Consider the following 27709-nt stretch of genomic DNA (forward strand, 5'->3'; position numbering starts at 1 on the left):
AAATGGTTTGTATAAGTCCTAAATAGAGAAGTCATGCATAATCTATTCATAAAAAAGTAGACTTCACGTAAGAAGTATTAAAAAAATTTATTCTTTTTTAGTGAAACCCACTTTTTTATAATATATAAGCTTGTGCGAGGTTTATTTATTTAAAATTTGTACCTATCATTATTAGATCTCTTATAAAATTAAACTTAAAAATTGATCACGTTTGTGATACGTTATATTAAAACTCAATTCAGATTTAGATCTTACATACGTTACGTCTGTAAATAATATTAAATAATTAATATATATATATATATATAATGAATTACTATATTGCGCGGTATTTTTGGAGAAATAATAATTGCTAGTTTCAAAAAGTACAAGAAGTGCATATATAACATATATGGTCCAGCAAGGACATAGGATAGAAATTTAAGTTTTCATCAGTTCGAGTAATGATACTTTAATTCTCATTATTTTTTTATTATTTTATAATATAATATTAAATAATTATAGATTCTTTATTATATTTTAATTGTGAACTTATTATTTAATAGCACGTGATTATATGATGATTAAATGATGATAAAAAAAATTGATAATGAAAGGATTTTTTTTATAATATTCACCGCTCCTGTGGCTATATAAATGGACGACGCCAGCTGATTGCATCAAACAACACCATCTTTGCCACTCGCATCTACTGCCCTCACCCAAAGAGAACTTCAAACCCATCCTTTCGTGTAACACAACATGGCCACCAAAGCTTCTTTACAGCAACCCAAAAAGGGTAACCTGAGCCTATTCACCCGGTCCGACAACGAGATCTTGAAACAGATTAATGCAACGCATTTCCAGGATGATGAAAAGTTTGATGTCGAGTCTCTTTTCATCATCGTCAAAAACGTCCTTAAGAGTGCCACCCAGATCATCGATAATGCTGTCCTGGTATGGTACTACAAATTTACTCTTTTGAGGCAAAAACTGTCAAAACTGAGAGGAAAGATGACAAGAAGGATTAAAGCAAGAAAGATTGAGAGAGAATTTCTCTAATTTCATTCCTTTTCGAGTATACAAAAAGAAAGATTGAGAGAGAATTTCTCTAATTTCATTCCTTTTCGAGTATACAAAGCAGTACTATATATATACATTGAGCTGGTATAATGCATACAAAAAGAATAAGGAATATTCTATGTACAATGTCCTATTCCACTACAATGTGCAGCTGAGGTGGGTCAGTGTAGTGGCCATTGACATGGGACAAAAGTAGTACAGCAGGTGCAGTGCAGCAGCAGCAGGTGGTGGAGCAGAGTTGTTGCTCAGCCTCTAATAGATAGAAACTTTGTCTTAGGTGTCTCGGATGCAGGGAATAGCAGAGTCCTCATTCTTTGTTTTTGTTATATCTTGAGACTCCCCCTCAAGATGGGCATATATATTTAAGGTGCCCATCTTGGACAATAGTGAATGAAAAGATGGACCTGGTAATGCCTTTGTGAAAAGGTCAGCCAGCTGAAACTTGGAAGCTACATGAATGGGTGAAATGATTCCAGCTATGACTTTCTCCCTTACAAAATGACAATCCAATTCCACATGTTTGGTCCTTTCATGGAAAATTGGATTCTTGGTGATGTGGATGGCTGACTGACTGTCACAATAGAGTTGGACAGGTTGTGAATGTATTATGTTGAAGTTCTTCAAGAGCTCTCTTAACCAAACAATCTCGCAGCTTGCATGTGCCAATGCTCGGTATTCTGCCTCTGCTGAAGATCTTGATACCGTGGCCTGTTTCTTGGTTTTCCAACTGATCATTGAATCACCAATAAACATGCAGAAACCAGTTACTAATCGCCTAGTCTCAGGGCAGGCTGCCCAATCTGAATCACTATATCCCCTCAACTGCAATGATGATTTTGAAGAGAAGAAAATTCCCTGCCCAATTGAACCTTTAAGATACTTAAGTATCCTATGAGCTGCAACAAGATGTGCCTGAGTTGGTTTGTCTAGAAATTGACTAAGCACATTGACAGCATATGTTATGTCTGGTCTTGTGATAGTCAAGTAAATGAGTCTTCCTACCAGCTTTCTATATGCAGTGATATCCAACAGCAAGTCATCTGAGGAGTGTGCTAGTTTGTGATTTGGCTCTATGGGAGTGTAAGCAGGTTTGCATCCAAGTAGACCAGCACTTTCAAGGACTTCCAAAGTATACTTCCTTTGGCACACATGAATGCCACTTGCTGACCTTGCAATTTCTAAACCTAGAAAGTACTTTAGATGTCCCAAGTCTCGAATCTTGAACTGCCTATGTAAGTGGTCTTTGATGGTTTTTATGGCCTTCAAACAATTACTCCCTAAAATGATATCATCAACATATACAAGGAGTGCCACAAAACCATCTTCATCATTCTTGGTGAAAAGAGAGTAGTCTGATTTTGATTGACTAAAACCTAAGTCAAGGAGAGAAGCTGTAAATTTTGAATTCCATTGCCTAGAGGCCTGTTTTAGGCCATATAAGGACTTGTGTAATTTGCAAACCAGTTTTTGAGCTTTGGATTGAGACTCCCCCTTGAGCTGAAAACCTAGTGGAAGCTCCATGTAAATGTCTTCTTCAAGGTCACCATGGAGGAATGCATTGTGAACATCTAGTTGTTCTAAGTGCCATCCAGAAATTGCAGCCAAAGCAAGGAACACACGGACAGTAGTCATTTTTGCTACTGGGCTGAATGTTTCTTGGTAATCAAACCCCTCTCTTTGTGTATAACCCTTAGCTACAAGCCTTGCCTTGTGTTTATCAATGGTGCCATCTGATTTTAGTTTGGTTTTGTAGACATATTTGCAACCAATTGGCTTGTTTCCAGGAGGTAAGGGCACAATGGACCAAGTGCCATTTGCTTCAAGGGCTTTCAATTCAGCAGCCATGGCAGCTTGCCAATGTTCATGAACCACAGCTTCCTCATAAGTTTTTGGTTCTGAGATGAGTGTAAGTGACAGTGCATAGGCTTGATGTGAGGAGGAGAGGTGCTGGTATGAAAGGTGATGGGATATTGGGTGTTCAGTGGAAGAAGGAAAAGTATATGAATGAGATGGATTGGTGACAAGTTGGCAGTGATAATCATGCAAGTAAGAAGGTTTAAACTTTATTCTGTCAGACCTTCGAAGTGGAGTGTGTGGTGAAGGCATGGGTGGGGGTGATACCACAGTGTCTTCAGGTTGATGGAGTGAAGGAGAGGGAGGAGTGGAGGCCTCTGATTGAGAATGAGAATGAGGGGAAAGGTCTGATTGAGGTGGAGGTGTTTGGAGGGAAGTGGTTTGTGAAAGTTCTTGAGGGTAGCATAGCTAGTCAGGCAATGGAGGAGGAATGCTAACATCTTGTGAGCTTGAGTAAGGTGCAGGTTTCTTAGAATCTGTGTTTTTGAAAGGGAACTCAGATTCTAAAAACACTACATCTCGGGAAATGAAGGTCTTTTGATTATCAAGGTTGTACACTTTGTAGCCCTTAATTCCTGCTGGATATCCAAGAAAGATACATTTTTGGGCTATTGGATCCAGCTTAGTCCTATTATGTTTGAGTGTAGACACAAAACAAAGACACCCAAAGACTCTCAAATGATTGTAAGAAGGCTTAGATGAAAATAATATCTCATATGGAGATTTGTTATGAATGATGGGTGAAGGTATTCTATTGATCAAATGTGCAGCTGTTAAAACTGCATCTCCCCAAAATTTTATGGGAAGTGAGGCTTGAATGAGTAGAGCTCGGGCAACAGTGATTAAATGTTGTTGTTTTCTCTCCACAACTCCATTTTGTTGGGGTGTGTACACACATGTTTTTTGATGTAAAATTCCATGGGAATTGAAAAAATCAGACATTTGAAACTCCAATCCATTATCAGTTCTAACATTTTTAACCTTGGAGTTGAATTGAGTTTGAACCATAAGGACAAAGGACTGTAGGAGAGATCTAGCTTCTGATTTGAATTGCATTAGGTATACCCATGTAACTCGGCTAAAGTCATCAACAATAGTTAAGAAGTAATGATGTCCATTCAAGGAAGCTTGAGAGTATGGGCCCCAAATGTCACAGTGAATAAGCTCAAAAACAGAAACTGTAGAAGTAATGCTTGTTTGGAATGGAAGACGTTTCTGCTTAGATAAAGAGCAAACAGTACAATATAATTGATCACACCCTTTTACATTAGGACAAGAGGAATGAATTAAATTCATTCTTTGGTTGGATAGATGTCCTAATCTAAGGTGCCATAAATCAAAGGACTGTTCATCGACAGTATTACAAGCTGAAACATTTGACAGTTTTGATAGGGTCTTGGGAATCTGTTGAGAAGTACTGCAGCCAAGATGGTTTGGAAGGAGATAATATAGACCATGATTGAGTTTAGCTAGTCCAATCGTCATCCATGAAGAGAGGGCCTGTATAAAGCAAAACTTATCTAAGAAAATGAGGCAAATATGAGGGTTAAGAATGAGTTTGCTAACAGATAAGAGATTGATTTTGAAGGAAGGAACACATAAGACCTTTGTGAGAATGATGGACTTTGAAAGATGGACATCACCTATATGTGTGACCTCTACACATGTCCCATTTGGTAACTGGACTGATGCATTGGCAATGCAAGTGATGGTTGTGAGAAGGGATGGAGAACAGACTATATGGTCTGTTGCTCCAGTGTCAATGATCCAATGGATGTTGGTAGGTTCATATGATTGATGATGCACAAGTGATGAGTACTGATTTGTGCCAAATGTTGATGATTCTGAAGTTACAGAGGAGCAAGAAGGTATACCTGCCATATTTGAGTGAGTAGGAGGGTTGTTGCTCGAGTTTGAGGTGGTCTTGATGGACTGAGGTGCTTGAGATGATTGCTTATGAGTTAGCTGTGGTGTTTGATTATTGACCAGTGCTATGAGTTGCTGGATTTGAGACTGCGAGAGTGTTAAGTTTGGAGCTTCCATCACTTCCTTCTCCTGCCCTTGGGAAATTACTTGGTTAGCTGAATGAGTAGCAGAAAAATTTTGATTGTTGAAGTGTCCAGGTTTCTGCTTTGTGAACTTAAAATTTGGAGGAAATCCTATCAACCTATAACACTTGTCACGGCTGTGTCCAGTTTTTCCACAATGTCCACAAGTGAGCTCAGGTCTCTCCTTTTTCTTAAATTGATTGTTAAAAACTGCCAAAGCTGAAGATTCAGTTGGTGGTATTGCTACAATCCGTGCTTGCCTCTGCCTTTCTTCTTGTAGAATCAAAGAAAAAGCCTTATCTATAGAAGGGACAGGACTCATGAGTATGACTTGTCCTCTAATGCTCTCATAAGAATCATTCAACCCCATAAGGAATTTGAAGACATTATCAGACTGCTGAACCTCTCCTACTGAGTTCAAGGCTTTGCAAGTGCAAAGGCCACATGAACAGCAAGGCACGGGTCTATAGATGTTGAGTTCTTCCCAAACTGCATTCAGCTGAGTGAAATATTCATTAACAGTTTGAGTTCCTTGCACAATGGTGCCAAGCTGTTGTTGAAGCTAGTAGATCCTGACATTATCTGGCTGAGCAAAACGCACCTTCAGCTTGTCCCATACTGCTTTAGCTGAGCTGATATAGAGGACATTGGAAGCTATCTCTTTGGATATTGAGTTAAGAAGCCATGAAAGGATGATGTTGTTGCATCTTAACCATGGGAGATACAAGGGGTCAATCAACTCTGGTGTAGTGATGGTTCCATCCAAAAATCCAAGTTTATTCTTGATTGAGATGGATAGTGAGAATGATCTACTCCAAGAGAGGTAATTTGGACCTGTAAGAGGTGGAGAGACAATCACAGAGCTGGCATTGTCACTGTGATGAAGGTAAAAGGGGCTATTTGGATTCTCAGTGGGTAGGAAGTTATGTAATGGGTTGTTTGTTTCAGGTGGGGTGCTGGATGAACTTTCTTCTTCCATTGAAGGAGTTGAATGTGAACAAATGGATGAATGTTATGAATGTATTGTGAAGAAGCCTGAACAGAAAAATGAAGCAGGATTACTATAAGACCTTCTCTGATACCATGTCAAAACTGAGAGGAAAGATGACAAGAAGGATTAAAGCAAGAAAGATTGAGAGAGAATTTCTCTAATTTCATTCCTTTTCGAGTATACAAAAAGAAAGATTGAGAGAGAATTTCTCTAATTTCATTCCTTTTCGAGTATACAAAGCAGTACTATATATATACATTGAGCTGGTATAATGCATACAAAAAGAATAAGGAATATTCTATGTACAATGTCCTATTCCACTACAATGTGCAGCTGAGGTGGGTCAGTGTAGTGGCCATTGACATGGGACAAAAGTAGTACAGCAGGTGCAGTGCAGCAGCAGCAGGTGGTGGAGCAGAGTTGTTGCTCAGCCTCTAATAGATAGAAACTTTGTCTTAGGTGTCTCGGATGCAGGGAATAGCAGAGTCCTCATTCTTTGTTTTTGTTATATCTTGAGAAAAACGTTTTAGTTTTGGGAGTACTGGAGGTTCGGTTTTCCCACAGTTTCACTCCATTCTTCTGCTACACCATAGCGAAAACATAATATTGCTTATTACAATGCTTGATTAAGACACTCTAAGCGAATTGGCTAGTCGGTCAAACTCTTTTTTCTTTTATTCGAAAAATGGATCAGACCAAGAGGTTACAGGGAAAGCAGGACAGGAGGCAGGTCTCTTTCTCTACTAGAAAGCATATATCACGACATGCTCACTTCTATTTTATCGGTTGGTTTTGCCGATTGCAACGCTAGCTTTAGCACATGATTTGTATACATGAGATGAGATGAACTCATTTCAGTTAAATGAGGCAGGCAGATATATATGATTGTTTTATTTTTTATTTTATCTAGTTTTGCTGTTTTTTTGCCCCCACGTATTCATCTTCTCTTTTTCAATTTTATTCACTTGTGGCCCGCAACAGGGTAGCCAAGCATTCACGGTAGCGCATTTGGACGAGAAGATCCCCAAAGCAAGCTTTAGTCCACCCCTGTGTACACTCAAGAGTATTTCCTGCGAGGTAATTACAAAGCACGCTCATTTTCTTTTTCTTTTTTGAAAAATTCTACTTATCATTCCCTTTACGTAAATATGGGTGCTTCTATTAAATATGTGTGCTTGGATAGAAGGATAAAAATAACAAATCACATGGTATGTGATATGGGAATGATAAATAGTATTTCTCAAAAAGAAAAAAATGATCAGCTTATAATTTGGATGATTTTCGTTAACTTTTGGTTTTATTTTGTTACCAATGTACACGTTTTTACAATATCAAATATGTATTGTCAGATGCAATGCAAGGATCCTAGTGAAGAAGTTGCTAACGAAACAACCCAGTCAATACTTAAGAAATTATCGAACTATTCTTGGGTTGCAAAGGCAGTGCTGACCCTAGCGGCTTTTGCTTTGGACTATGGGGAGTTCAGCTGGCTGCTTGCTCAGAATCAGTCCTCGGACCAACTCGCCAAATCATTGGGAACCCTGAGGCGGGTTTCTATCCTCTTAAAGGGACCAAATCTAGAGAAACATCGGGAGGCTCTAATTGAACTTAACATTGTCATCAAAACCACACTGGAAGTGATTGAATGCATCTTTGAGTTAAAGAAGCTATCAAATTATAGCACAAAGGATGTGCCAGCTCTGTCAACTGGCGTGGACCATATTCGATTGGATGTTTTTTGGGCCATTATCACCATCGTAGCCAGCACTACTCAGCTTTGTTGCCTCACTAGCGATGAGTAAGTGCTTCATATATGTTTTCTCATTTTTGGGTAAGTGATGAATAAGCTGTTGTCCAGACCAAACATCACTCTGCATATGCCAATTAAACCCTCAGTTAGAAGTACATTACCAAATCATAATCTGATCGAAGGCTTGGTACGTAAAATTTTAGAACGTACTAAGTTTCTCTTACATATAAACAATTTATCTTAAAATAATTCAAACGGTTTGGCCGATTGATCTTACAATATTCTTAAGCCTTAGTATAGTGTTTTTTAAGCTTTTTAATATAGTCGTGTATGCATGCAATCTTGCCAGTGTCAAAATGACCGTGTTTGATATACAGGGACAAGAAACAGGAACTGTCCCAGTTTTGTGAGAAACTCAAAGCGATCGTCTCACAACTTAGGTGGCAGATAACGATTAGCGAACAACAGATAGGTTAGTTTAATTTCTTGGCTGCTACTTGAAAGAATGCAAGCTTCGGTTGGTTCATTTTTCACTTCTTAATAATTGATTGCCTTAAAAATGGACTTGATATATAATGATGAAAGGTTTTAATGCATTGCAGATGAGACACAGGCTAAATATTATTGAGGATCGCGGAACTTTTTCGAAGCCCTAAGGAAGTCGTAGAGGTATTTAAGGGACTGATTTCCTTTAAGGACAATGTGCAGCAGCTATTTGATGGTTCTACTAAAAATCTGGTACGCGCGCTTCTGTAGAAATATACATGTCGATCTATTAATAAAGTAGCATATACATGCCAGACCAGAGTAACAGAGCTGTCCAATTAAATACACAATTACATCAATCACTTAAATAACAACCACATAATAAATACGGTTGGACTTGACAAAACTACCATATTGAATTAATTCATAGTGTATTTGGTCTCATTCGATCCGATTTTATATATATATTTTTTTAAATTAAATTGGTATATACCGATTTTAAAAATTTAAGAACTAATATCGGATCGATTCATTATCCGGTTTCGGTATAATATGGTCTATTTTTTAAATTTTACGGATTATCTATATTAGTAATAATATGATGCTTACATATGCTATACTATTAGTCTATTTATATTATAGTATAAATGCATTATTTTATAATAATTAACATATACTAGTAAAGTATTGATGAATATAACTATAGTTTATATAAGTTCTAGATTTTTTATATGAGTATATATAATCAAATGTGTAAAAATATATTTATCGTTGATATACATATATATATATATATATATAATAAGTTTATATTAATAACTTAATATTAATGTTTATGTATAAGATTAAAGTTTTATGTTTTATTAATTATATATTATAAGATTAAATTTTATATGTTATATCAAATGTTATATTAAAAATTATAAGATTAATTTTATGTTATCTCACATATTATATTGGTAGATTTGAATAATATGATTAGAATTTCATGTTATATTAATTAGTAATTTAACATATAATATATATAATATAATGTAAAAAATATAAAAAATTACAAATTTATATACCGGTCATGTTTTGTTTAAATTGATTTTCTATTTTAAAAAGGGGTATCGCACTAGTTTAGGACTGGTTTCAATTATTTAGAACCGATATATATATATATATATATATATATATATATATATATATATGCGCGCAGTCCTGATTCTATTTGGGGTAAATATATATATAATTTACTTGATCTGAGTGATATCCTTCATAGATCAGTGACCGCTTTTAAAAATCTCTGAACAATATATGCAATTATTCACCGGGCTGGCCGGCCTTTAAATTAGTGGGAAATGAACAGTACTTTCGACGATAAAAAATAATTGCATATGTGAGAATCACTTTTCATAAAGCTACAAGAGCGACTTCTGTATGGCCAAATTCTTTGAGAAATCTTCAGGCTATAGATCATGCATAAGTGGCACACTAACAATAGTTTACTTTTCTATATATGAAAGAGAACTACTACAAATATAAAAAAATTATACAAAATATACTCATAAATTTATGTGGTTTAATAAAATTAATGTAACTTTACAATCTGACGTTCTACATCAATTCATATCAGTTTACGGATTTACTTTTATGTAATCCCTTTATAAGTAAAATATTTTTCTATATGAAATCGATCGTTTCTAACACACGGGTTTCTCCGCATCTCTAAATGTATGTCATAACTAAACAGGTTAACATTGATGGGGTGCTGAAGGGGAAGAATGTCTTACTGTTCATATCGGGGCTAGATATCTCGGATGATGACATTTCAATTCTCGAACCAATTCATGAGTTAATAAGTCAGAAGGATCGGTATAAGATTGTATGGATTCCAATTGTGGAAAAATGGACGGAGGACCTGAAAAAGAAGTTCGAGAGGCTGCGGGCCAAGATGCCTTGGTACGTAGTGCAGTATTTTTACCCAATAGCCGGCATCAGGTTCATCAAGGAGAAGTGGCACTTCAAGGGTAAGCCCTCCGTTGTGGTGTTGAGCCCTCAAGGGAAGGTTGAAAGTGACAATGCAATCCACATGATCAGGGTATGGAAAATCAAGGCCTTCCCCTTCACCACTGCACAGGAAGAAACCCTTTCCAGTAACAGGGATTGGATTGGGTCCATAGCAACTGGCGTTAACCCAAATATTGAGAGCTGGGTAAATTTCTTTCAAGAATCTAGCGCACCCACGGGCACAGCACATACACGTACACAAATGTATCATCAATTGTCTCAGACTTGCGCAGAAATCATTTGAATTAAGAAATAATTTAGGAAAAAACTATTTTGCCCTCTACATTGACCGCTCCCTTCCACCACTTTGTAAATTTTTTTTTTTTACTTAATAATTGAAGAAGTAATTTTAAATATATTGGTGTCTTTCTAAAATATTAAAAAAAAAAAAAACTGAAAACTTACTGGCGTTAAGTTCGAACGGTAATTCATAATGCTTTGGAATTAGATTGAGAACTGAGATGTACGTCTTTGAAAACAGATCAAAGAGGAGAAGTATATCTTTTTCTATGGGGGCAAGGACGAGTGGATCCAACAATTTACTAAAGCAGCAACTGCTCTTGCCAGTGATCCGGTGATAAAGGAAAAGGCACAGATTTCCATAGAGTTGATGTTGGTAGGAAAGGGCAGCAAAGGAGACGACACCCACTGTCTAATTCCAGGGCGCTTCTGGACCGGCATTGAGAGTATGTTCATTTCGGCGACTCATAGGAAGACCACGGCAGACGCTGTGATGCTAGAGATGTTGTACCTCTGGTCTGTCCGAAAATCATACAAAACAATTTTAAAGTGATTCAGCAAATTGCTTACATCCACTGGAGCCTCTTTTATAGAATTTGTACGAGATTTACAAAACACTCTACAAAATTCTATTTCTCTCTCTCTCACGTTCCTCTTCCTCTCTTTTACCCACTGCTTTTTATCTTCAGAGCTCTCTTCTATTTATAGGAGAAGAGCAGCCCACCTGTTGCAGCTTCTTCTGACTTGGGAGAGGGTGGGTGGCCTAACTATGGTAGGTGGTGGTGGGTGGTGGTGGGTGAGCATGAGTTGGTGGCTGCAAACCCAAACTCATTTCACACTCACACTTACACTTGGGTTGATTTCAACAATCACCCCCTCCACCCAAGTGTGTCATACCAGGATACTTACAAACTGATTCATTCTTCAAATGAATGCACCACATTATTTGACATGAGAGACTTCTGCTATCGAATACGCTCCAATGCACCCGAGGGTGCTCAGCAGTGTTCAATACTGATCAAGTCCAAACAGTGTTGGAACTTGATCCCTGTGACGACCTTCGTCAACATATCTGCTGGATTATCTTCAGTGCCAATCTTCTGAAGTTTGATGTCATCTTCTTCCAATATTTCACGTACAAAGTGAAATCTGACATCTATATGTTTTGTTCGAGAGTGATATACTTGATTCTTGGCCAAATGAATTGCACTCTGACTGTCACAGTAAACGGTAACCTCTTGCTGCTCAAAGCCCAAATCTGTTACCAATCCCTGTAACCAAATAGCTTCTTTCACGGCTTCTGTTACAGCCATGTATTCAGCCTCAGTTGATGATAGTGCAATTGTTGACTGCAAAGTTGATCGCCAACTAACTGGTCCTCCAGCCATAGTGAACACATAACCAGTTGTCGATCGACGTTTGTCAAGATCACCTGCATAGTCTGAGTCAACATATCCAGTTACTAGACTATCTTCACTCTTCTCAAACCTCAAACCAACATCTACGGTCCCCGCAATATACCGTAGAATCCACTTAGCCGCATGCCAATGAACCTTTCCAGGATTATGCATATAGCGACTAACCAAGCTAACGGCCTGGGAGATATCAGGTCGTGTACACACCATGGCATACATTAAGCTTCCAACAACACTTGCATATGGTACATTCTTCATGTAGTCTCGCTCTTCATCGGTTTTAGGAGACTGCAATGCACTGAGCTTGAAATATGGGGCCATAGGAGTACTCACCGGCTTCGTCTTCGAGTCGATGTTGAATCGTTGCAGTATTCTCTTCAGATACTGTTTCTGAGTAAGGTGAACTATACCTTTCACCCTATCTCTGCTGATCTCCATTCCCAGTATTCTTCGTGCTTCTCCTAGATCTTTCATTTCAAACTCATTACTTAACTGAGTTTTTAAGCGATCTATCTCCCCCTTGCTTTTACATGCAATTAACATATCATCTACATATAAAAGCAAATAAATGAAAGATCCATTTGCAAGTTTTCTGAAATATACACAATGATCGTATTGGCAACGAGTGTATTTCAGATCCAACATAAAGCGGTCGAAACGCTTGTACCATTGTCGAGGTGACTGCTTCAAGCCATAGAGAGATTTCTTCAGACTGCATACCCAATTCTCTTTGCCAGCTTCTTTGAATCCTTCTGGTTGAGACAGATAAATCTCCTCTTCCAGATCACCATGTAAGAAAGCTGTCTTTACATCAAGTTGTGCTAACTCAAGATCATATTGTGCAACCAAAGCTAACAATATCCGAATGGATGAATGTTTCACAACAGGAGAGAATACTTCACTGTAGTCAATTCCCTCTGTCTGAGCGTAGCCCTTGGCTACCAACCTAGCTTTGTATCTCACTCCATTTTTAGCAGCTTGATCATCTTTCTGATTGAAGATCCACTTACAGCCAATTGTCTTCTTTTCTTTTGGAAGCGGCACAAGCTCCCAAGTCTGGTTCTGGTGAAGAGACTGCATCTCTTCATTCATCGCCTTTGTCCATTCAACTTGTTCACTGGACTGTACGGCTTCTCTGTAAGTGGTTGGGATCTCACCCCCTTCAGCTGGTAATGCATATGTCACATAGTCTGAATAACGTATCGGTACACGTTTCTCTCGTCTCGGTCTGTTGGTTGCTATTGACTCAGGTTGACTTGGAGGTACTATGACTGGATTATCAACCTCATCTTGTCCATGCTTTCCCAACTTCTTTGAAGTAATAAACTCCACACTCTGCGAATCATCTAATGTTTCGCCATCACTGCTGCCTTCACTGGAATCTTTATGCTTATGTGACTTAAGCATCTCAGATTCGTTGAATGTAACATCTCTACTGATGATTACCTTTTTGGACTCTACACACCAGAGTCTATACCCTTTTACACCGATACTAAAGCCCAAGAATTTTGCTTTCTTGGCTCTAGGATCAAGCTTACTTTCTTTAGCATGATAGTAAGCAGGACATCCGAAAATGTGTAAAAAGTCATAATCAGTAGCATGTTTACCTCTCCACATTTCAATGGGCGTCTTCCCATTATTGGCAGCTGCTGGTAGTCGGTTAATGAGGTGACAGGCATAGGTCACAGCTTCAGCCCAAAATTGTTTACTGAATCCAGCATTCAGCAACATACATCGCACTTTCTCTAATAAAGTACGATTCATTCGTTCTGCCACACCGTTCTGCTGCGGTGTACCTCGTACCGTGAAATGTCTGACAATTCCCTCTCTCCGGCATACTTCCATGAAGGGGTCTGAAGTGTACTCACCTCCATTATCAGATCTGAGCCGCTTGATCTTCTTGCCGGTCTGAGTCTCAACCATTTTCTTCCAATCAAGGAAGATTTTCAGCACTTCATCTTTGTTCTTCATCGTATACACCCACACACGACGAGAATAATCATCAACAAAAGTTACAAACCAATGTTTACCTCCCAAAGATGCATTTTGGGTAGGTCCCCAAACATCGGAATGCACATAGTCAAGAATTCCCTGTGTATTGTGTACTGCGGTTTCAAACTTGATCCGCCTCTGCTTCCCCAATACACAGTGCTCACAGAAAGACAGTTTACATGTCTTGGCACCTTTGAGTAAGCCTTGCTTCACCAGTGTTTGCAAAGCTTTTTCTCCTGCGTGTCCCATACGCATATGCCAAAGACTGGTGGTGTCGGCATCAGTCTCATCTAGCTTCTCACAGCCTGTGGAAGCTCTTCCATCAACAGTACTTCCTTGCAAGAAGTACAAGTTTCCTCGCCTCAAACCCTTCATTGCCACCCGAACTCCCATTAGTACTTTGAGAGTTCCATCTTCAATGGCGATTCTGAATCCCTTTGAATCCAGAGATCCCAGTGAGATGAGATTCTTCCGTAAGTCCAGAACGTACCGAACTTCTGTCAGAGTCTTGACGCTGCCATCGTGCAGCTTTAACCGAATGCTACCTACTCCTTGAGTCTTACAGGCACTATCATTGCCCATAAGTACTGCTCCACCATCAATCTTTGTGAAATCAGTAAACCAGTCCCGATTGGGACACATATGATAGGTACATCCGGAATCCATAATCCATTCATCGGAACGACAAATGGATGATGAACTTGCCAAGGCAAAATCTGACTCGTCATCTCTGTCCACAACATTGGCTGTGTTGGGTTGATTCTGCTGTTGTCCCTTCCGGTTGGGACAATCCTTCTTCCAGTGTCCTTTGTTGTGACAAAAGGAACACTCATCTCTGGCGAGTTTTCTGCCGACTGATGAACCACGCGATGTGGCTCGGGTTTTCGAATGAAAACCTTTCCTCCTTCCGGGATACCTTGACTGTGGTCTCCCCCTTGCTGTTAGCGCTTCACTTGATGTATCTTGATGTACCTGTTTATCTTTTCTCCAGTACTCATTGCTAATTAAAGAGCTAGATACATCTTCAAAACTAATCTTTTCCTTCCCATACAATAGAGTAGTAATTAAATGCTCATATGTATCAGGCAAGGAATTCAACAGTAGTAAAGCCTTATCTTCATCTTCGATTTTAACATCCAAGTTTAACAAATCAGCAAGAATTTGATTATAATTATTCAGATGTTCAGACATTGAAATACCTTCACGAAATTGGAATATGAAGAGCTTCTTCTTCAAGTGCAAACGGCTCTCAATGCTCTTCTTCATGAATTTATCCTCCAATTTCTGCCAAAGTACCCTAGCATCTGTCTCTCTCATGACAAAATACTTTTGTTCTTTGGTAAGGCATAATCGGATTGTACTACAAGCTTGAGTACTAAGCTTCTTCCAACCCTGATCAGTCATATCATCTGGCTTTCCTCCCAACGCAATATCCAACTCTTGTTGGATCAACACGTCCATGACTTCACATTGCCACATGCCGAAGTTGCTTGTTCCATCGAACTTTTCAACTTCAAACTTGGCATTTGACACAGTGGACCGACGTCCCGAGCTACTGGAATGTTCAGAGCTCCTGTCTCTTCCAGATCCTTCCATTTGAATTTTAAAAAATTTAAACTCAAAATTTCAAAATTCTAACCGTACGGATGAGTCCGGAACGATCCAAATAGTAAGAAAGCACTATTTGATTGTTGAAATCGGACTCCGAATGGCTTAGATCAAGCCGAAATTGGATCTGAAAAACGGACGGTTGTGATCTGTCTGGAGCGTGGGATGCACGCGCTGAACAGTGCGCGTGGGCGGCGAGTAGGCGCGTGTATTACACGCGCTACAGTACTGTCTGCGCGTGGGGAGCGCGTGAGGCGCGTGTATGTCACGCGCTGAACCTTTGTAGGGCGCATGGGAGCGCGTGAGGCGCGTGTCTGCCACGCGTCTTCAACCTCTGGAGCGCGTGAGGGCGCGTGGGAGCGTGTAGTTCAGTCGTCTTCTTCCTCCGACGCGCGTGGGGGCGCGTGGATGACAGCAGTGCACGCGCGGACCTTCTAGGGGCGCGTGTGAGCTACTCCGACCTCCGTTTTCGATTCCGTTTGCGGCAACGGATTCGTCTCAACGCGAGGAACACCCTGGAGTTGTCAAAAATTGATTTTGAGCAACTTGAATTTTCAGACAGCTCGAACCAGAGCTCTGATACCAATTGTTGTGCCTCTGGTCTGTCCGAAAATCACACAAAACAATTTTAAAGTGGTTCAGCAAATTGCTTACGTCCACTGGAGCCTCTTTTATAGAATTTGTACGAGATTTACAAAACACTCTACAAAATTCTATTTCTCTCTCTCTCACGTTCCTCTTCCTCTCTTTTACCCACTGCTTTTTATCTTCAGAGCTCTCTTCTATTTATAGGAGAAGAGCAGCCCACCTGTTGCAGCTTCTTCTGACTTGGGAGAGGGTGGGTGGCCTAACTATGGTAGGTGGTGGTGGGTGGTGGTGGGTGAGCATGAGTTGGTGGCTGCAAACCCAAACTCATTTCACACTCACACTTACACTTGGGTTGATTTCAACAAGAGATCCAAAAGCTGCTCTCCTACAAGAATGAGAGTACTGGATGGGCTGTGCTCAGCAAAGGGTCTAGTGTGGTGTTCAGTAGCCGTGGGACAACCATCTTGAAGACCGTGGAGGAGTTCGACAAATGGAAGGAGCTTGTGCAGGGGAAGGGCTTTGAAGTCTCTTTCATGGGCTACCACAACCTGGTTCTTGAAACTTCTCAAATCTTATGCTGCTTTATTGATATCCCAAAGTACAGTGGAAAAATCCTGGAGAACGTGAAATGCCCCGACTGTCTCCGCGACATGGAGGCGTATATCAGGTTCAAGTGCTGCCACAACATTCGATGGTGATGGTGATGGCAACTCACTGCATGATTAAAAATGGCCCCCAGCTTCCTGCAGAGGGCTAATGGTATTACTAAATAAATTCATGCGGTTGAATGTTGGCATCCGGAATGTTTGTAAGATGATGTGTGTGCATGTGACGTGACCCCTTACGTATTTCTGTTTTAAGTTTTTTATATTAATGTCTCCCGAGTGGAAATGCGTGTAATCTTGGGTTGTCACTACTTATAAGTGGCATCCTTTTGGTATCGTATATATGTGAACTTTCATATTTAAGGGCTGGATTGTTATGAACACATTTTAATACCCGCTTTTTTTTTTTTCATTCTAATTTTTTGTTTATAATTTGCTTTTCTTCTTTTTTTTACTTTTTTTAATTTTTAAAATAAATTATAAAACAACATTTTTTTTTTTAAAAATAAAAATTGTGACGGGAGTTACTTGTGCTGATCATGAGGAGAGTTTTAATTATTTAGTTGAATTATTGGCTTTAACGTGCCTTATAGGTACGGCCGGCGAGACATGAGTAATTTATATGTTAATGGTTTGTGTTTATCATTATTATTAATTTATTATTATTTAACAAAACTGACCATTGACTAATAGGGACGAGCCGTTGTAGCTTACAACAGTAGTTTTAATTTCATTGCTCCATTTTGGATATTAACTATATCTTAAATGATTTGTGAATATTAGTGATTGAAATAATTTGTAAATAATAATAAATAATTTTTAAATAATAATAAATTAATTTAAAAATATCTGAAAACAATTACATTCCTAAACATGGGTAGTTAAGGACAAAATTCTATCCATAGGCTACCAGTACTTATATCCATATCCACACCATCATTTCTCATCTGATTATATTCATCAACTACGTACTATATATATACGAAGACCAAATTTAATGTCATTTAATTTAATTAATATTATTATTATTTTAAAATTTTAAAAAATTAAATAGTTTATTATGTATATTTTATATAAAAATTTGATAAAATTATAATTATAAAATAAAATAAAATAAAACATTTTTACTATCCAAATAAAACCTAAATGTAATAGAGGACGAAAAAGTGAAATGGACGTAATCGGAGAAAATGAATGAACGAGTTTTCGCGCGCGTGTCCAATTTTCTTTTTAATAACTTAATCACGTGGCTGCCACGTCGAGAAATAATATATCTAAGTATATTGATAAGTTGAGTATATAATATAATTTAATATATTAATATTCATTTAAAGAAAATCACTTTAAAATATAAGTGAGACAGAGAAATTTAAGACAAATTATTAGGTACGTATAGGTAGAGGTGTCAAATTGTGTTAAACGGATCATATTCGTATTATATCAAAATATATATATTATACTATATAGGTCAACTCTAATCTCACCCGTTAAACTAAAATTTCAAATCTTAACATGACTTATTAACATAACGGGTTGTGTCGTATCAATCCGTTTTGACCCATTAGTGAATATTGCGAAATACATTAACACGACATAATACGACCTGTTTCAAACTGTTTATGTAAATAGGTTGAATAGACTCGAAATTAATTTGTTTGATCTGATTAAATTTAACATAATTTTATATAAATGTTAAAGTCACAATATCTATAAAAATTATAAAACTAAATACAAGTCTAAATTTACAATCTAATCAATAAAAATATCGAAATTGAAATTCTAACAATTTTACTTTTAGATATAAGGGTATAATTGTAACTTTAATTTTTTTAATGTGTCATAATGGGTCAACACCGATTGACTTATTATCAAACCGTTAAGCAATCGTGTCTTAACGGATCAACCCGTTTGAATCCGAACCTATTAAGATTAAAGCATAATCCGTTATTATCATGTCGTATTCGTGTTGAATTAACAGGTCGTATAACATATTGTCATCCCTACGGATAGGTGGCGCTACTTAGCTAAGTCTTTCTGAAAAGGATAGAGCACAATTTTCCTTTACAGGCAACAAAAGATCATATGAATAACGTAACAATTCGTTTTATCGGCCGTGTCCTACGAGTCGTTGAACAACAATAAACGGTCAAAATCTTTAATTTACAACCATTGCAGTGCTAGCTTGGCAAAAACACAAGTTTCAAATAAAAAGTACACACTAAAAAGAGGGGGAGATGTACATGTCATTACATTAAACTCACGAAGTTGAAAACCTCAAGAATTACAAGAGCACGGAAATTGTTTATAGTTTTTGTTATTAATTTAAGTTATATATATTCACAGTTAAAACAAGCATCCCATTCCATAATACTTCATTCATTTCAGTAGAAGCAAGTTTTTGTCAATTAAGGAAGATAAACCCTGACATGTCCACGAGTCACGACACATGGCGCGCCATGTATATATAGCACGTATATGTATGCGTGGTCTTAATAAAACAGAAGAAATTTAAGATTTTCCACGCCAATTCATGTATGCCGGAAAGACTCATGCTGCCTCAAAGTGGTGCCTCTAACTAAAAACATCATTGAAGCATATTCATGTGGCTATCTTCCGAATATAAGACAGAACCATTACAAAATACTTGGCTGAGCTGCCCACAGATGCCGATATTCTTTCTGATATTGGTTTTGTCTGCAGCCACAAGTCTACCAAGTTGTGAAGTTGCTGTGTAGAAATCAGTGGTTGACCACGCAACAAGATCTCCACCTGCAAGGATTTTTAACAGCAGAGACATTCAGCAAACAAATTCCCATAGTTCCTCAATCACAAGTCCATCTATACTTTCATACGGAGACACCATAGAAACAGCTTGGTCGTGTTGAGATAATATGACCCAAGTACAGAAAAAGATGTTCTATATATACACACTTCCTTTTTCAACAAAGGGGCAAAGTTAATTAAGAGTTACCTCAGCCTCACTATCAAGATCCAGTTTTTTCACAAGATACTTTTTGATAAATGAAACGGGTAAACTACCATCCCTGTGACAATTTGAAGAGCAGGTCAGTAAAAATTGGGAGTATGCATGTGCTCAATGAAGTAATTGCAGGAGTCAAGGTAGAACTTATTTTAAGGGAAATAATCTAGCTTCAAATAGATAATACAAAAGTAATCCCACAAATTGATGTGGCATGATGTGGTTCGTCATATTGTAAAGTTATTTTTATTGTAAAGTAGATCTAACGGGCTATATGAAGCCACGTCAGTTTGTGAGATTATTTTTATGTAATCTTTTTGTGGGTGTAGCAGTACTCTAATTTAAAGGGGGCTCTCATTTTAAGTGATGCCAAAGCCCAACCAAAAAATCAAACAAACCAAACAAATATGCTGCAGCACCCCAGAAAGTCAGTGCCAACCAAAATAATTAGACGAACTCAAATGCATGAGTCTCACACCTAACGTAACGACACAATAATGAGTGCTAATATGATTGGCTTCAGACATTTAAGCATGTTGACTGTCCCATTTCATTTTCGGTAAATGAAGATCTCATCAGATTCTTCAGATCGAGCACTCAAACGACATTAATAGATCCACTTGTTGGAGGTCTACAAAGTTCATCCTCAGTCTACTTACTGGTGGAAACTGTTTGGGCGGTGATTGTTCAACCTGAATTTCTGTGACAGTCAGACTTAACAACAAAGGCTAATAATTAACTATCTTATTGGTTCTTATTGATGAGAAAAGGCACTGAATACACAGTAGAGGAATTTCCTGCTTCTAGAATAAAAAATGGACAAGGAATATTCTTCTGGAAGAATGCAGGTTATAAACCTCTCTTCATAGGAAACATCGAAAATCAGAAGTATCTTGTACCTTACAAAAGTAAATCCTATAAATTCAGCTTCATAGTTAACAAAACAGTAGAGATCAAGTCCATTTATATGTCTGTTTACCAAAATTAATGCGCTCGCATACAAATGTATGCACAAAATATTCTAATAATCCACACGACAGCATGTGGCTAACCAACCACCGTTTCTGTTCTTTTCTTTTAATTAGTTTGTCTAGAAAGTTTATTTTAGTAAAGGACGGTTGTAAGGTTTCTGCAGCACAGTTTGTCTGCAAACAATTGCATTTTGATTCATATCCTCTATTTCTTAGTTTTAAAGCTATTAATACGTTCCTGGTTGTTAGGTTACCTGTCCTTCCTTGATCAAAATGTGCCACCTTAAAATGCTCATAGTTGTTATGTCTTAAAATTTGGATACTATTGTTTTCCTCAAAAAAATAAAAAAAAAAAGGAGTTGGTCAATAAGTTGTTGGAAATTACAAAATCTATGATGATAGATTTTCTCGATTGAATATTAGCTTGGCCGAATGCCCTTAATGTGTGACTGCTTGGAATACTTCCCTGTCTAAATTCTATTTAAAGAAATGGTAGAATATATGCATTCTAGAAAATAAGTCAAAATAGCAATATTCATATGATTCCAGCTACTGAATAAAAGCTTCAGATGGACTGTACGAAGTCTTGGTTTCATCGTAAACCATGTGACAAAGGAAAGCATTTTTACCAAAACCCACATTGTGACATTAGCTGCATAGTTTCTATATACTCACAGAAAGCACTATAATATTTGATAAGTAAAAATGTCAAGAAAAAGGATAGGACAAATTTCATGCTTCAACAGGCAACAAACCTGGAAAAGAGTGTATTAAGTTCAACAAATCAATAACATACTAGTATTTGCTAAATACCAAAACATGCCTCATGAACTCTGGAACTTCTACCAAAATCGACGAAGATGATGCAGGGAGATGTTTTAACCATGGAATTTTCATATGATAAATAAAAAAGGAGAAATATTAAGCAAAGCAAAAACAGAATTACATGGCTGGAAGTAGGGTCAATAATACTCACTTAACCCGCAAGTAGCAGGAGGATATCTGTGGCAGGGGTGCATATCCATCCCTGAAACCATTAATCAAAATTAAAACTCAATATATGAGATAAGAATAACTGTTTAAGATCAATTATTTATCACACAGAAAGGAACGAAATCTCACTTGTCATTAGAAGCAACTAATGCAAACCAGATTGGACTAAGTCTTCTGTCATGCCTGCTATTCACATCAAGAGCTTGTCCTGTAATATGCAACCCCTCAGAGGCAGCAGCTTTTCTTTGTCGAGAACCTTGGAACTTTCTAGGTTTCATTGATCCTGATGGTACAGAAGATGGGTCATTTCCATCACCATGGCCTTTTGATTTATGACCATGTCTCTTTCTTTTGGCTTTAGGCACATCTGATTCATTGTCATGAGCATCAGGCAGTGCCGGTTTTGCCAATGTACCATTTACAGTAAATTTAACAGATTTCGTTTTGTTTGCAGCTTCCACCAGGCAATTTATGGATTTCCACAAATCAGTTTTCCCTTCACATGGTTCAGGATAGTCAATACCTTTATTAGACATGTATTGCTTAGATGACTCAGCATTAGAAGGATTCTGCATCACGAAAAGATAATTGGCAAGGAAGATGTTATAAATTAAAGCAAACACATACTAATGTTCAGAGAATGAAATGCAAAATGCCCAAGTTATTAACTTCATATTTGTTTAGACAAACCACTAAGAGAAAGTTAATATTATAATTTTGTAAGACCAACCAGAACTGAAGTTTTTCTTCTTTTACCCGCCGTCTATTTTGCACAATTTCACATAGTCTCAGTTGAGCTTAAACTTACATGGCAAATTCCCACTTTCTTATTGTCTTCCTCCTTTCTAACAGATTCATCAACAAAAAGATTAGAGTCTTGTAGAACAAGGGACTTTCTTGCAGCAGATTTTAATCTTCTTCCAATCAGACCGGGCCGGGCTGATAGTCTAGGTGTGCTGACCCCCAATGAAGAGAGAGATCTCTCCTTCCTTTTTCCTGAACATGGAACTGAGGGCATCACCTCAGGTGAATCAGCTTTTTCTCCAAAAGGGAAGACTTTAGCCCTTAAGCCTTGCAAAGTGTGGTCTGCCCTGCAAATCAGCAAAAAATTATAGCTACTTCAAACAAACACAAAACATTCCAACGGTCAAAATCATTAACACATTTTTCAATTTTTGTTGTCTTTCGATGTAGAGATTTTATGAAAATGATTTCTAAATACGATACAGTGAACAAACTGAACTGCGGCCTCAAGCACAGAATTGGCTTCACGTAGGCAAGCAATCAACACTATGAACCCTTGGGTTGGGGGGAGTGGTGAGGTTCATCCAGGTATCTCTGTCATCAGTATGGATTTAATTAACATCAATTATTTTTCCATTAATAAACCAGAATGCGTCAGAAGAAGCCCCAAGTAGACCACGGAATTCAGCAATATCTAAAGAAAAAAATATCTTAAGGTCATCAAAATGGGACCTACTAATTACAAAACAGGACACTGAAACAATATACCAGCTATCCTGCAGAATGAACTACGTTTCAACAAGAATGAACCCTACTAAACTAGTTGATCAACAATTGAATAGCCTGCAGGGCTTCCAACCCAACTAACTTCTCCCACTAGAAAAATACGCCATTTTCAGTACAAAGATGCATACTTTCAACAAAGTATGCTCTTTCAGAACAGAGCTTTGACATGAAACTTTCACTTTGACAAAGTATGTAAGCCCACCAATATTCTTACATTGAACAGCTTCCAATCCATCACTTCTTTTAGGCACTAATAACTCAATAAACCTCAAAAAATAGTAAGAGGCGCCAAATTCTTAATTTTCTGAATTTGTAGGAGTACTGATGAAATACCTTAATTTCTCCAGTGGAGCACAACCTAAATCTATATTGCACACGGGGCAGTGATTCAACTCCTCATCTGTTAACTTCTCGTATATGCAATTCCTGCAAACTGTGATCAAATTTATAAATAACAAACACCTGATATTGTTTGATAATGGATACCTTTTTTAGTAGATACTTATAATGCTATTCATCCAACTTGCAGTGTAAGTTATACTGAAAGGAACCACACCATTAAATGCAGACAAGATGCTTCACCAAAAAACTGGTAAGGAAACCAGAGATTGTGTGGAAAAGAAAATTTTATCTTAGCTTATGAACAGAGAGAGACAGATCCCAAGTCACATAACTAAAAAGCCTTATCAGCAGAAACAAATACTGAAGCAATGCATATCACATTCCTAGAGAGTGTTCCTGAACCATATTGTAATGACCCAAGAAAATTCTAAGCCATACCGGGCCTATCCTCCAAAGGGACCACTGAATGTTACAATTAGAGTCCCTTCAATCATTATAAAAGGCAAGATCTTCACATCTAGACCTTTACTCCAAAGAAACTAGTCAATGTTACAATGGGAATTATTTGAAATCATTTTTAAGAGCAGTAACTTATCCCCCCCTTCCTCTCAAGCAATATTGATACTCCTTCACTTTTCGCATTACTCAATTCAATGACTTCATACTGGAATACACTAACTTATCAATCGGAGCGCAAGAACACAATGGGACAGGATCCACCTCTGAAGCTGCCGTTCCAATTGTCAGTAGAACCCTCTGCTCAAGCGGCAACAAGATTTCCAGAGGATTTAAACAACTTCCTCTAGGTCCTGCTCCCCAACCCAAGGGCACAATCCGAAACTCCTGTCCATACATTTTCCCGTCCTAGTCACAAGGGTCCACTCTGATAGCTTTGATTTGCCCTGCTCATTCACTAACTATTGTTCCCTCGAGTCCTTGATATTCGCCAAACACATTCACTAACTTATACAGGCAATAGCTAGCTATGATAAGACCATCCAAGTTATAAGCCATAGATTCAAATGGTCATCGTTCATGAAAGAAACTAGAAAAAAAATATCGTATGGGAAGTCTCAAAATTTCCTCTTGCTTGTTTCCGTCTACAAATTATTATATCTCAAAGCTCAAGTCTGCCAATACTCGGATATATGCAAAACCCGACACGATTACTAACATGAAGTGCATTATTCAAGTCGACTAACAATGAAACAAAGCGACAAGAATGCAATTGATCAGGAAAATCAGCGTCCCAAAAACATGAATTACAATTCACCTAGATCAAAGAAGTGATATAGAAACAAGAATACATACAAGATAGAAGACTTCAAATGCCAAAAACACATAGAACGTAAACCACAAAGAGTCAAGAATAAAAGGAACGAATCGACTACTTAAACACCCAGATCAAAGAAGTGATTCAGAAGCAAGAGTATATACAAGATAGAAAACTTCAAATGCCGAGAAAACATAGAACGCAAAACATAAAGGTTCAGGAATAAAAGGAACGAATAGACTACTTAAAACAAGATAGAAAAACTCAGAAATTGGAGGAACATAACCTTGAAAAACAGATGAGGAGGAGAGAGCCACTCACAGGTGTGAAGGCACTCTGATATCGTGGTGGCGTCTTCGAAGAGCTTATTGCATAAAGGACAGGTCATGCATACGGCGATTTTTTCCCTCTGTACCTTCACCATCTGGCTTGTTCGTCCTCTAACCCCCACACACGCACAAAAAAACATAAACACCTCCTTATTCACGTACCCACATGATGCATGTCAACAACAGGCCACAAATCATGAGTTTTACCACCGTTCTGGACCAGAAACAACGGCAATCACGAAGAAAAATCGTCCCCACAAAATGATAGTAATGGATGCGTTAAGCGTTCGACAATTTTCTTCTATTGGCTCTGCTTCCGTTAGGTAGGCGAGAAAAAAAAAAAAAAGAGCGTGGGTATTTTTGGAGTCTTCGACGTGGTTCTTATTCGATTTGGACAATGGCAAAGAGGTTGATGAAACGTTCGAGGCACAATTATAGATAGTTAGAAACAGTATCAAAATAGCACCATGAACTATGAAGCCCTTATATATAACTAATGTTTCCTGTGTATGTTACAAAGGCCGAATGAGTTCGAGATCGAGTGGGATGCCTCTATCTAAGGAGGGGGTAGCCAATAGGTTGCGCTCGTGGAGCCTGCGGCGTTAACCTGCGCCATCTGTTTCTCCACGTCATATCGTTTTTTAATTCCTCGTGCCTGAGAACTGAGAAGCTCTTATGTGCTGAGTTCTCATTGGCGTCGCAATGGGCAGCCGGCGTACATTAGCATGTCACGAGGTGGTCACGTGAACGTGGTCCGGTTGGTTTTTTTTTTTTTTTTAATTATTTTTGAGCAAAGTCAAAGCTGTTAGAGGGTGCGGCTGCCCAGCTCTTCTGAGATGGCATCTAAAAAAAAAACAAAATTAAGAATCTGGAAAATACAAGTGGAGCCCACCCCCTTATTTATGATTGCATGAACGGCTGTGATCTTATCTCACCTGGATGGTTTTGCTGGCTCGGGGCACAGATTATGAAGATGGGTAACTCATGCAGTTTGTATGCATTTTTTATACACGATAGAGAGTAGTGTGTATGGTGCTTGAAAATGGTGTTTAATGGTCAAAGTTAAGTATGAACATGATTCTGAATCACCAACCCCTGCAGTGTCTGCATGTTATGTGCCAGTGCATGAGCAGTCTACATCTGACACATGAAATGCTTTGAGTTCTACAGCCCCTATGCATAACCAATTGGAAATATTGTATTATGTAACGAATGGAAAAGGAAAAGGATGCGCAAATAGAACGAGTTCGCAGAGGCTTTCCGAAGAGATATTGCTGGATTCGACCTTGGAAGAAGAGGAATTTGAGGGTACAAATATCGAATACTAGTTTCGTTTCTGATCAAATCTTGTGTCTATCTGTTTGATGTCTTCTTCTAACCAACCAAATGATACAAGGGAAACTTCACTCCATTAATAACCCACAATGCTCATTTACCAGACCCATTTGTCTTGCATCTTGATTTTATCAACTTTGGTTGTTTGTCATTTATTTTGTTTCAGACGGCAACATAATTAGGCTGGTAATCTGTGACTTTCCCAGGAGTTGACAACAAAACATAGAGTTAAAAGAGTCCAGGCCAGTTAAAGACAAAGATTGCATGTAAGTAAGTTGTAACATTGGAAAGACGTTTTGGTTTTTTGGAGGTGAAACTACAAGAGTGTGCTTCCAAATGGCAGGCCACTGTCTCATATTTGTCAGACTCTCATGCAATATGGTCTGGTGACTGGTGAGGATGGAATTCTTCGGGTAAGAAAGAAATGCATCATGTGTTTCCGGTAAAAAGAAAAAAAAAAATGATTCTAAAGAAAGAAGGAAGAAGATGAAAATCTGTGGCCAGACAAGGATCTAATAATACTTAACATCAATGATCCATGCATGAAGAAAAAAACTAGGAGACAAATATATTTATATATATATATGATCAGCCACTTATGAACTAAAAAAGAAACGTTTCTGATCAGCTTGCAAATTAAGTATGATTTTTTTGCTTTGAAATCCTTTTGTGCTATGCTTCAAAAATGAATTAGTTTGGTGATCATTTAATAATTTAAGAAGAGAGGAAAAACTTGTTGAAGGTTCATCAATGCCAGGTTTATGCTCTGATATCTCTACTAATTTTGGCCGCACCAAAAAAGAGAAAAGAAAGAGTAGAACATACCCGGTGTTGAGTAAATCTCTATGATCTCTAGATTGATGTCATTGTGCAGTGCTCCTCCTCTTACTCTCTCATTTCGCTTGATCTTCATGCATCTTTAAACTGATCTTGTTCTGTCCTACTTTCCACCTTTAAGAAAAGCGTTTCTAAATGTATGTGCGTATACGTACGTTTTGTGGACTCTAATGAAGCGATACGTGTAGTTTGTGTACTACGTGTGAAGCTCTGGTGACTCATGCAAGAGATCATTTATTTCTATGCATGGAATTTATTCTCTTAGATCCTGATTTTTCATAAATTTAACAAATTGATCGATGATTAGCTTGTCCAAAATCATTAATATTCATGCAAAACTGTCACAAGATGGGGTTCAAGATCTGATCTGTGTTGTGTCCCCATTCGCATTGGCAATCGGTTCCTGTTAAGGAAAAAACACTATAAAT

General features: G+C 37.9%; 1 protein-coding gene and 1 pseudogene across 2 annotated transcripts; one reads left to right on the forward strand and one right to left on the reverse strand.

The window, feature by feature from the left end:
- The first annotated feature begins 741 nt into the window (after positions 1-741).
- Positions 742-17083, forward strand: LOC122300547 (annotated as a pseudogene).
- A 1968-nt stretch (positions 17084-19051) lies between these two features.
- On the reverse strand, positions 19052-27409 carry LOC122277717 (E3 ubiquitin protein ligase DRIP2). Of its 2 annotated transcripts, XM_043087814.1 has the most exons (8): positions 27270-27409; positions 25102-25220; positions 23499-23598; positions 22444-22726; positions 21765-22204; positions 21619-21669; positions 19663-19735; positions 19052-19460 (listed from the first exon to the last, which is right to left on the reverse strand). In XM_043087814.1, the coding sequence occupies exons 2-8, from the start codon at positions 25202-25204 to the stop codon at positions 19290-19292; spliced, it is 1221 nt and encodes a 406-aa protein (XP_042943748.1). In that variant the 5' UTR covers positions 25205-25220; positions 27270-27409; the 3' UTR covers positions 19052-19289. The 2 variants fall into 2 exon arrangements, with proteins under 2 accessions (XP_042943748.1, XP_042943755.1); XM_043087821.1 differs by lacking the exon at positions 25102-25220 and having other exon boundaries at positions 27270-27395.
- Positions 27410-27709: the final 300 nt, after the last annotated feature.

This window comes from Carya illinoinensis, chromosome 1, assembly GCF_018687715.1.
Source record: "Carya illinoinensis cultivar Pawnee chromosome 1, C.illinoinensisPawnee_v1, whole genome shotgun sequence".
NCBI classification, from domain to species: domain Eukaryota; kingdom Viridiplantae; phylum Streptophyta; class Magnoliopsida; order Fagales; family Juglandaceae; genus Carya; species Carya illinoinensis.

Bases quoted from the DNA above. Each gene is read 5' to 3' on its own strand.
- LOC122277717 (XM_043087814.1), bottom strand. From the start codon at position 25,204: ATGGTGAAGGTACAGAGGGAAAAAATCGCCGTATGCATGACCTGTCCT. The intron at 21,670-21,764 runs GTGAGATTTCGT...TAATGGTTTCAG, and splicing joins TTAGTTGCTTCTAATGACAA to GGATGGATATGCACCCCTGC. The intron at 19,461-19,662 runs GTAACTCTTAAT...AAATCCTTGCAG, and splicing joins ATCTTGATAGTGAGGCTGAG to GTGGAGATCTTGTTGCGTGG.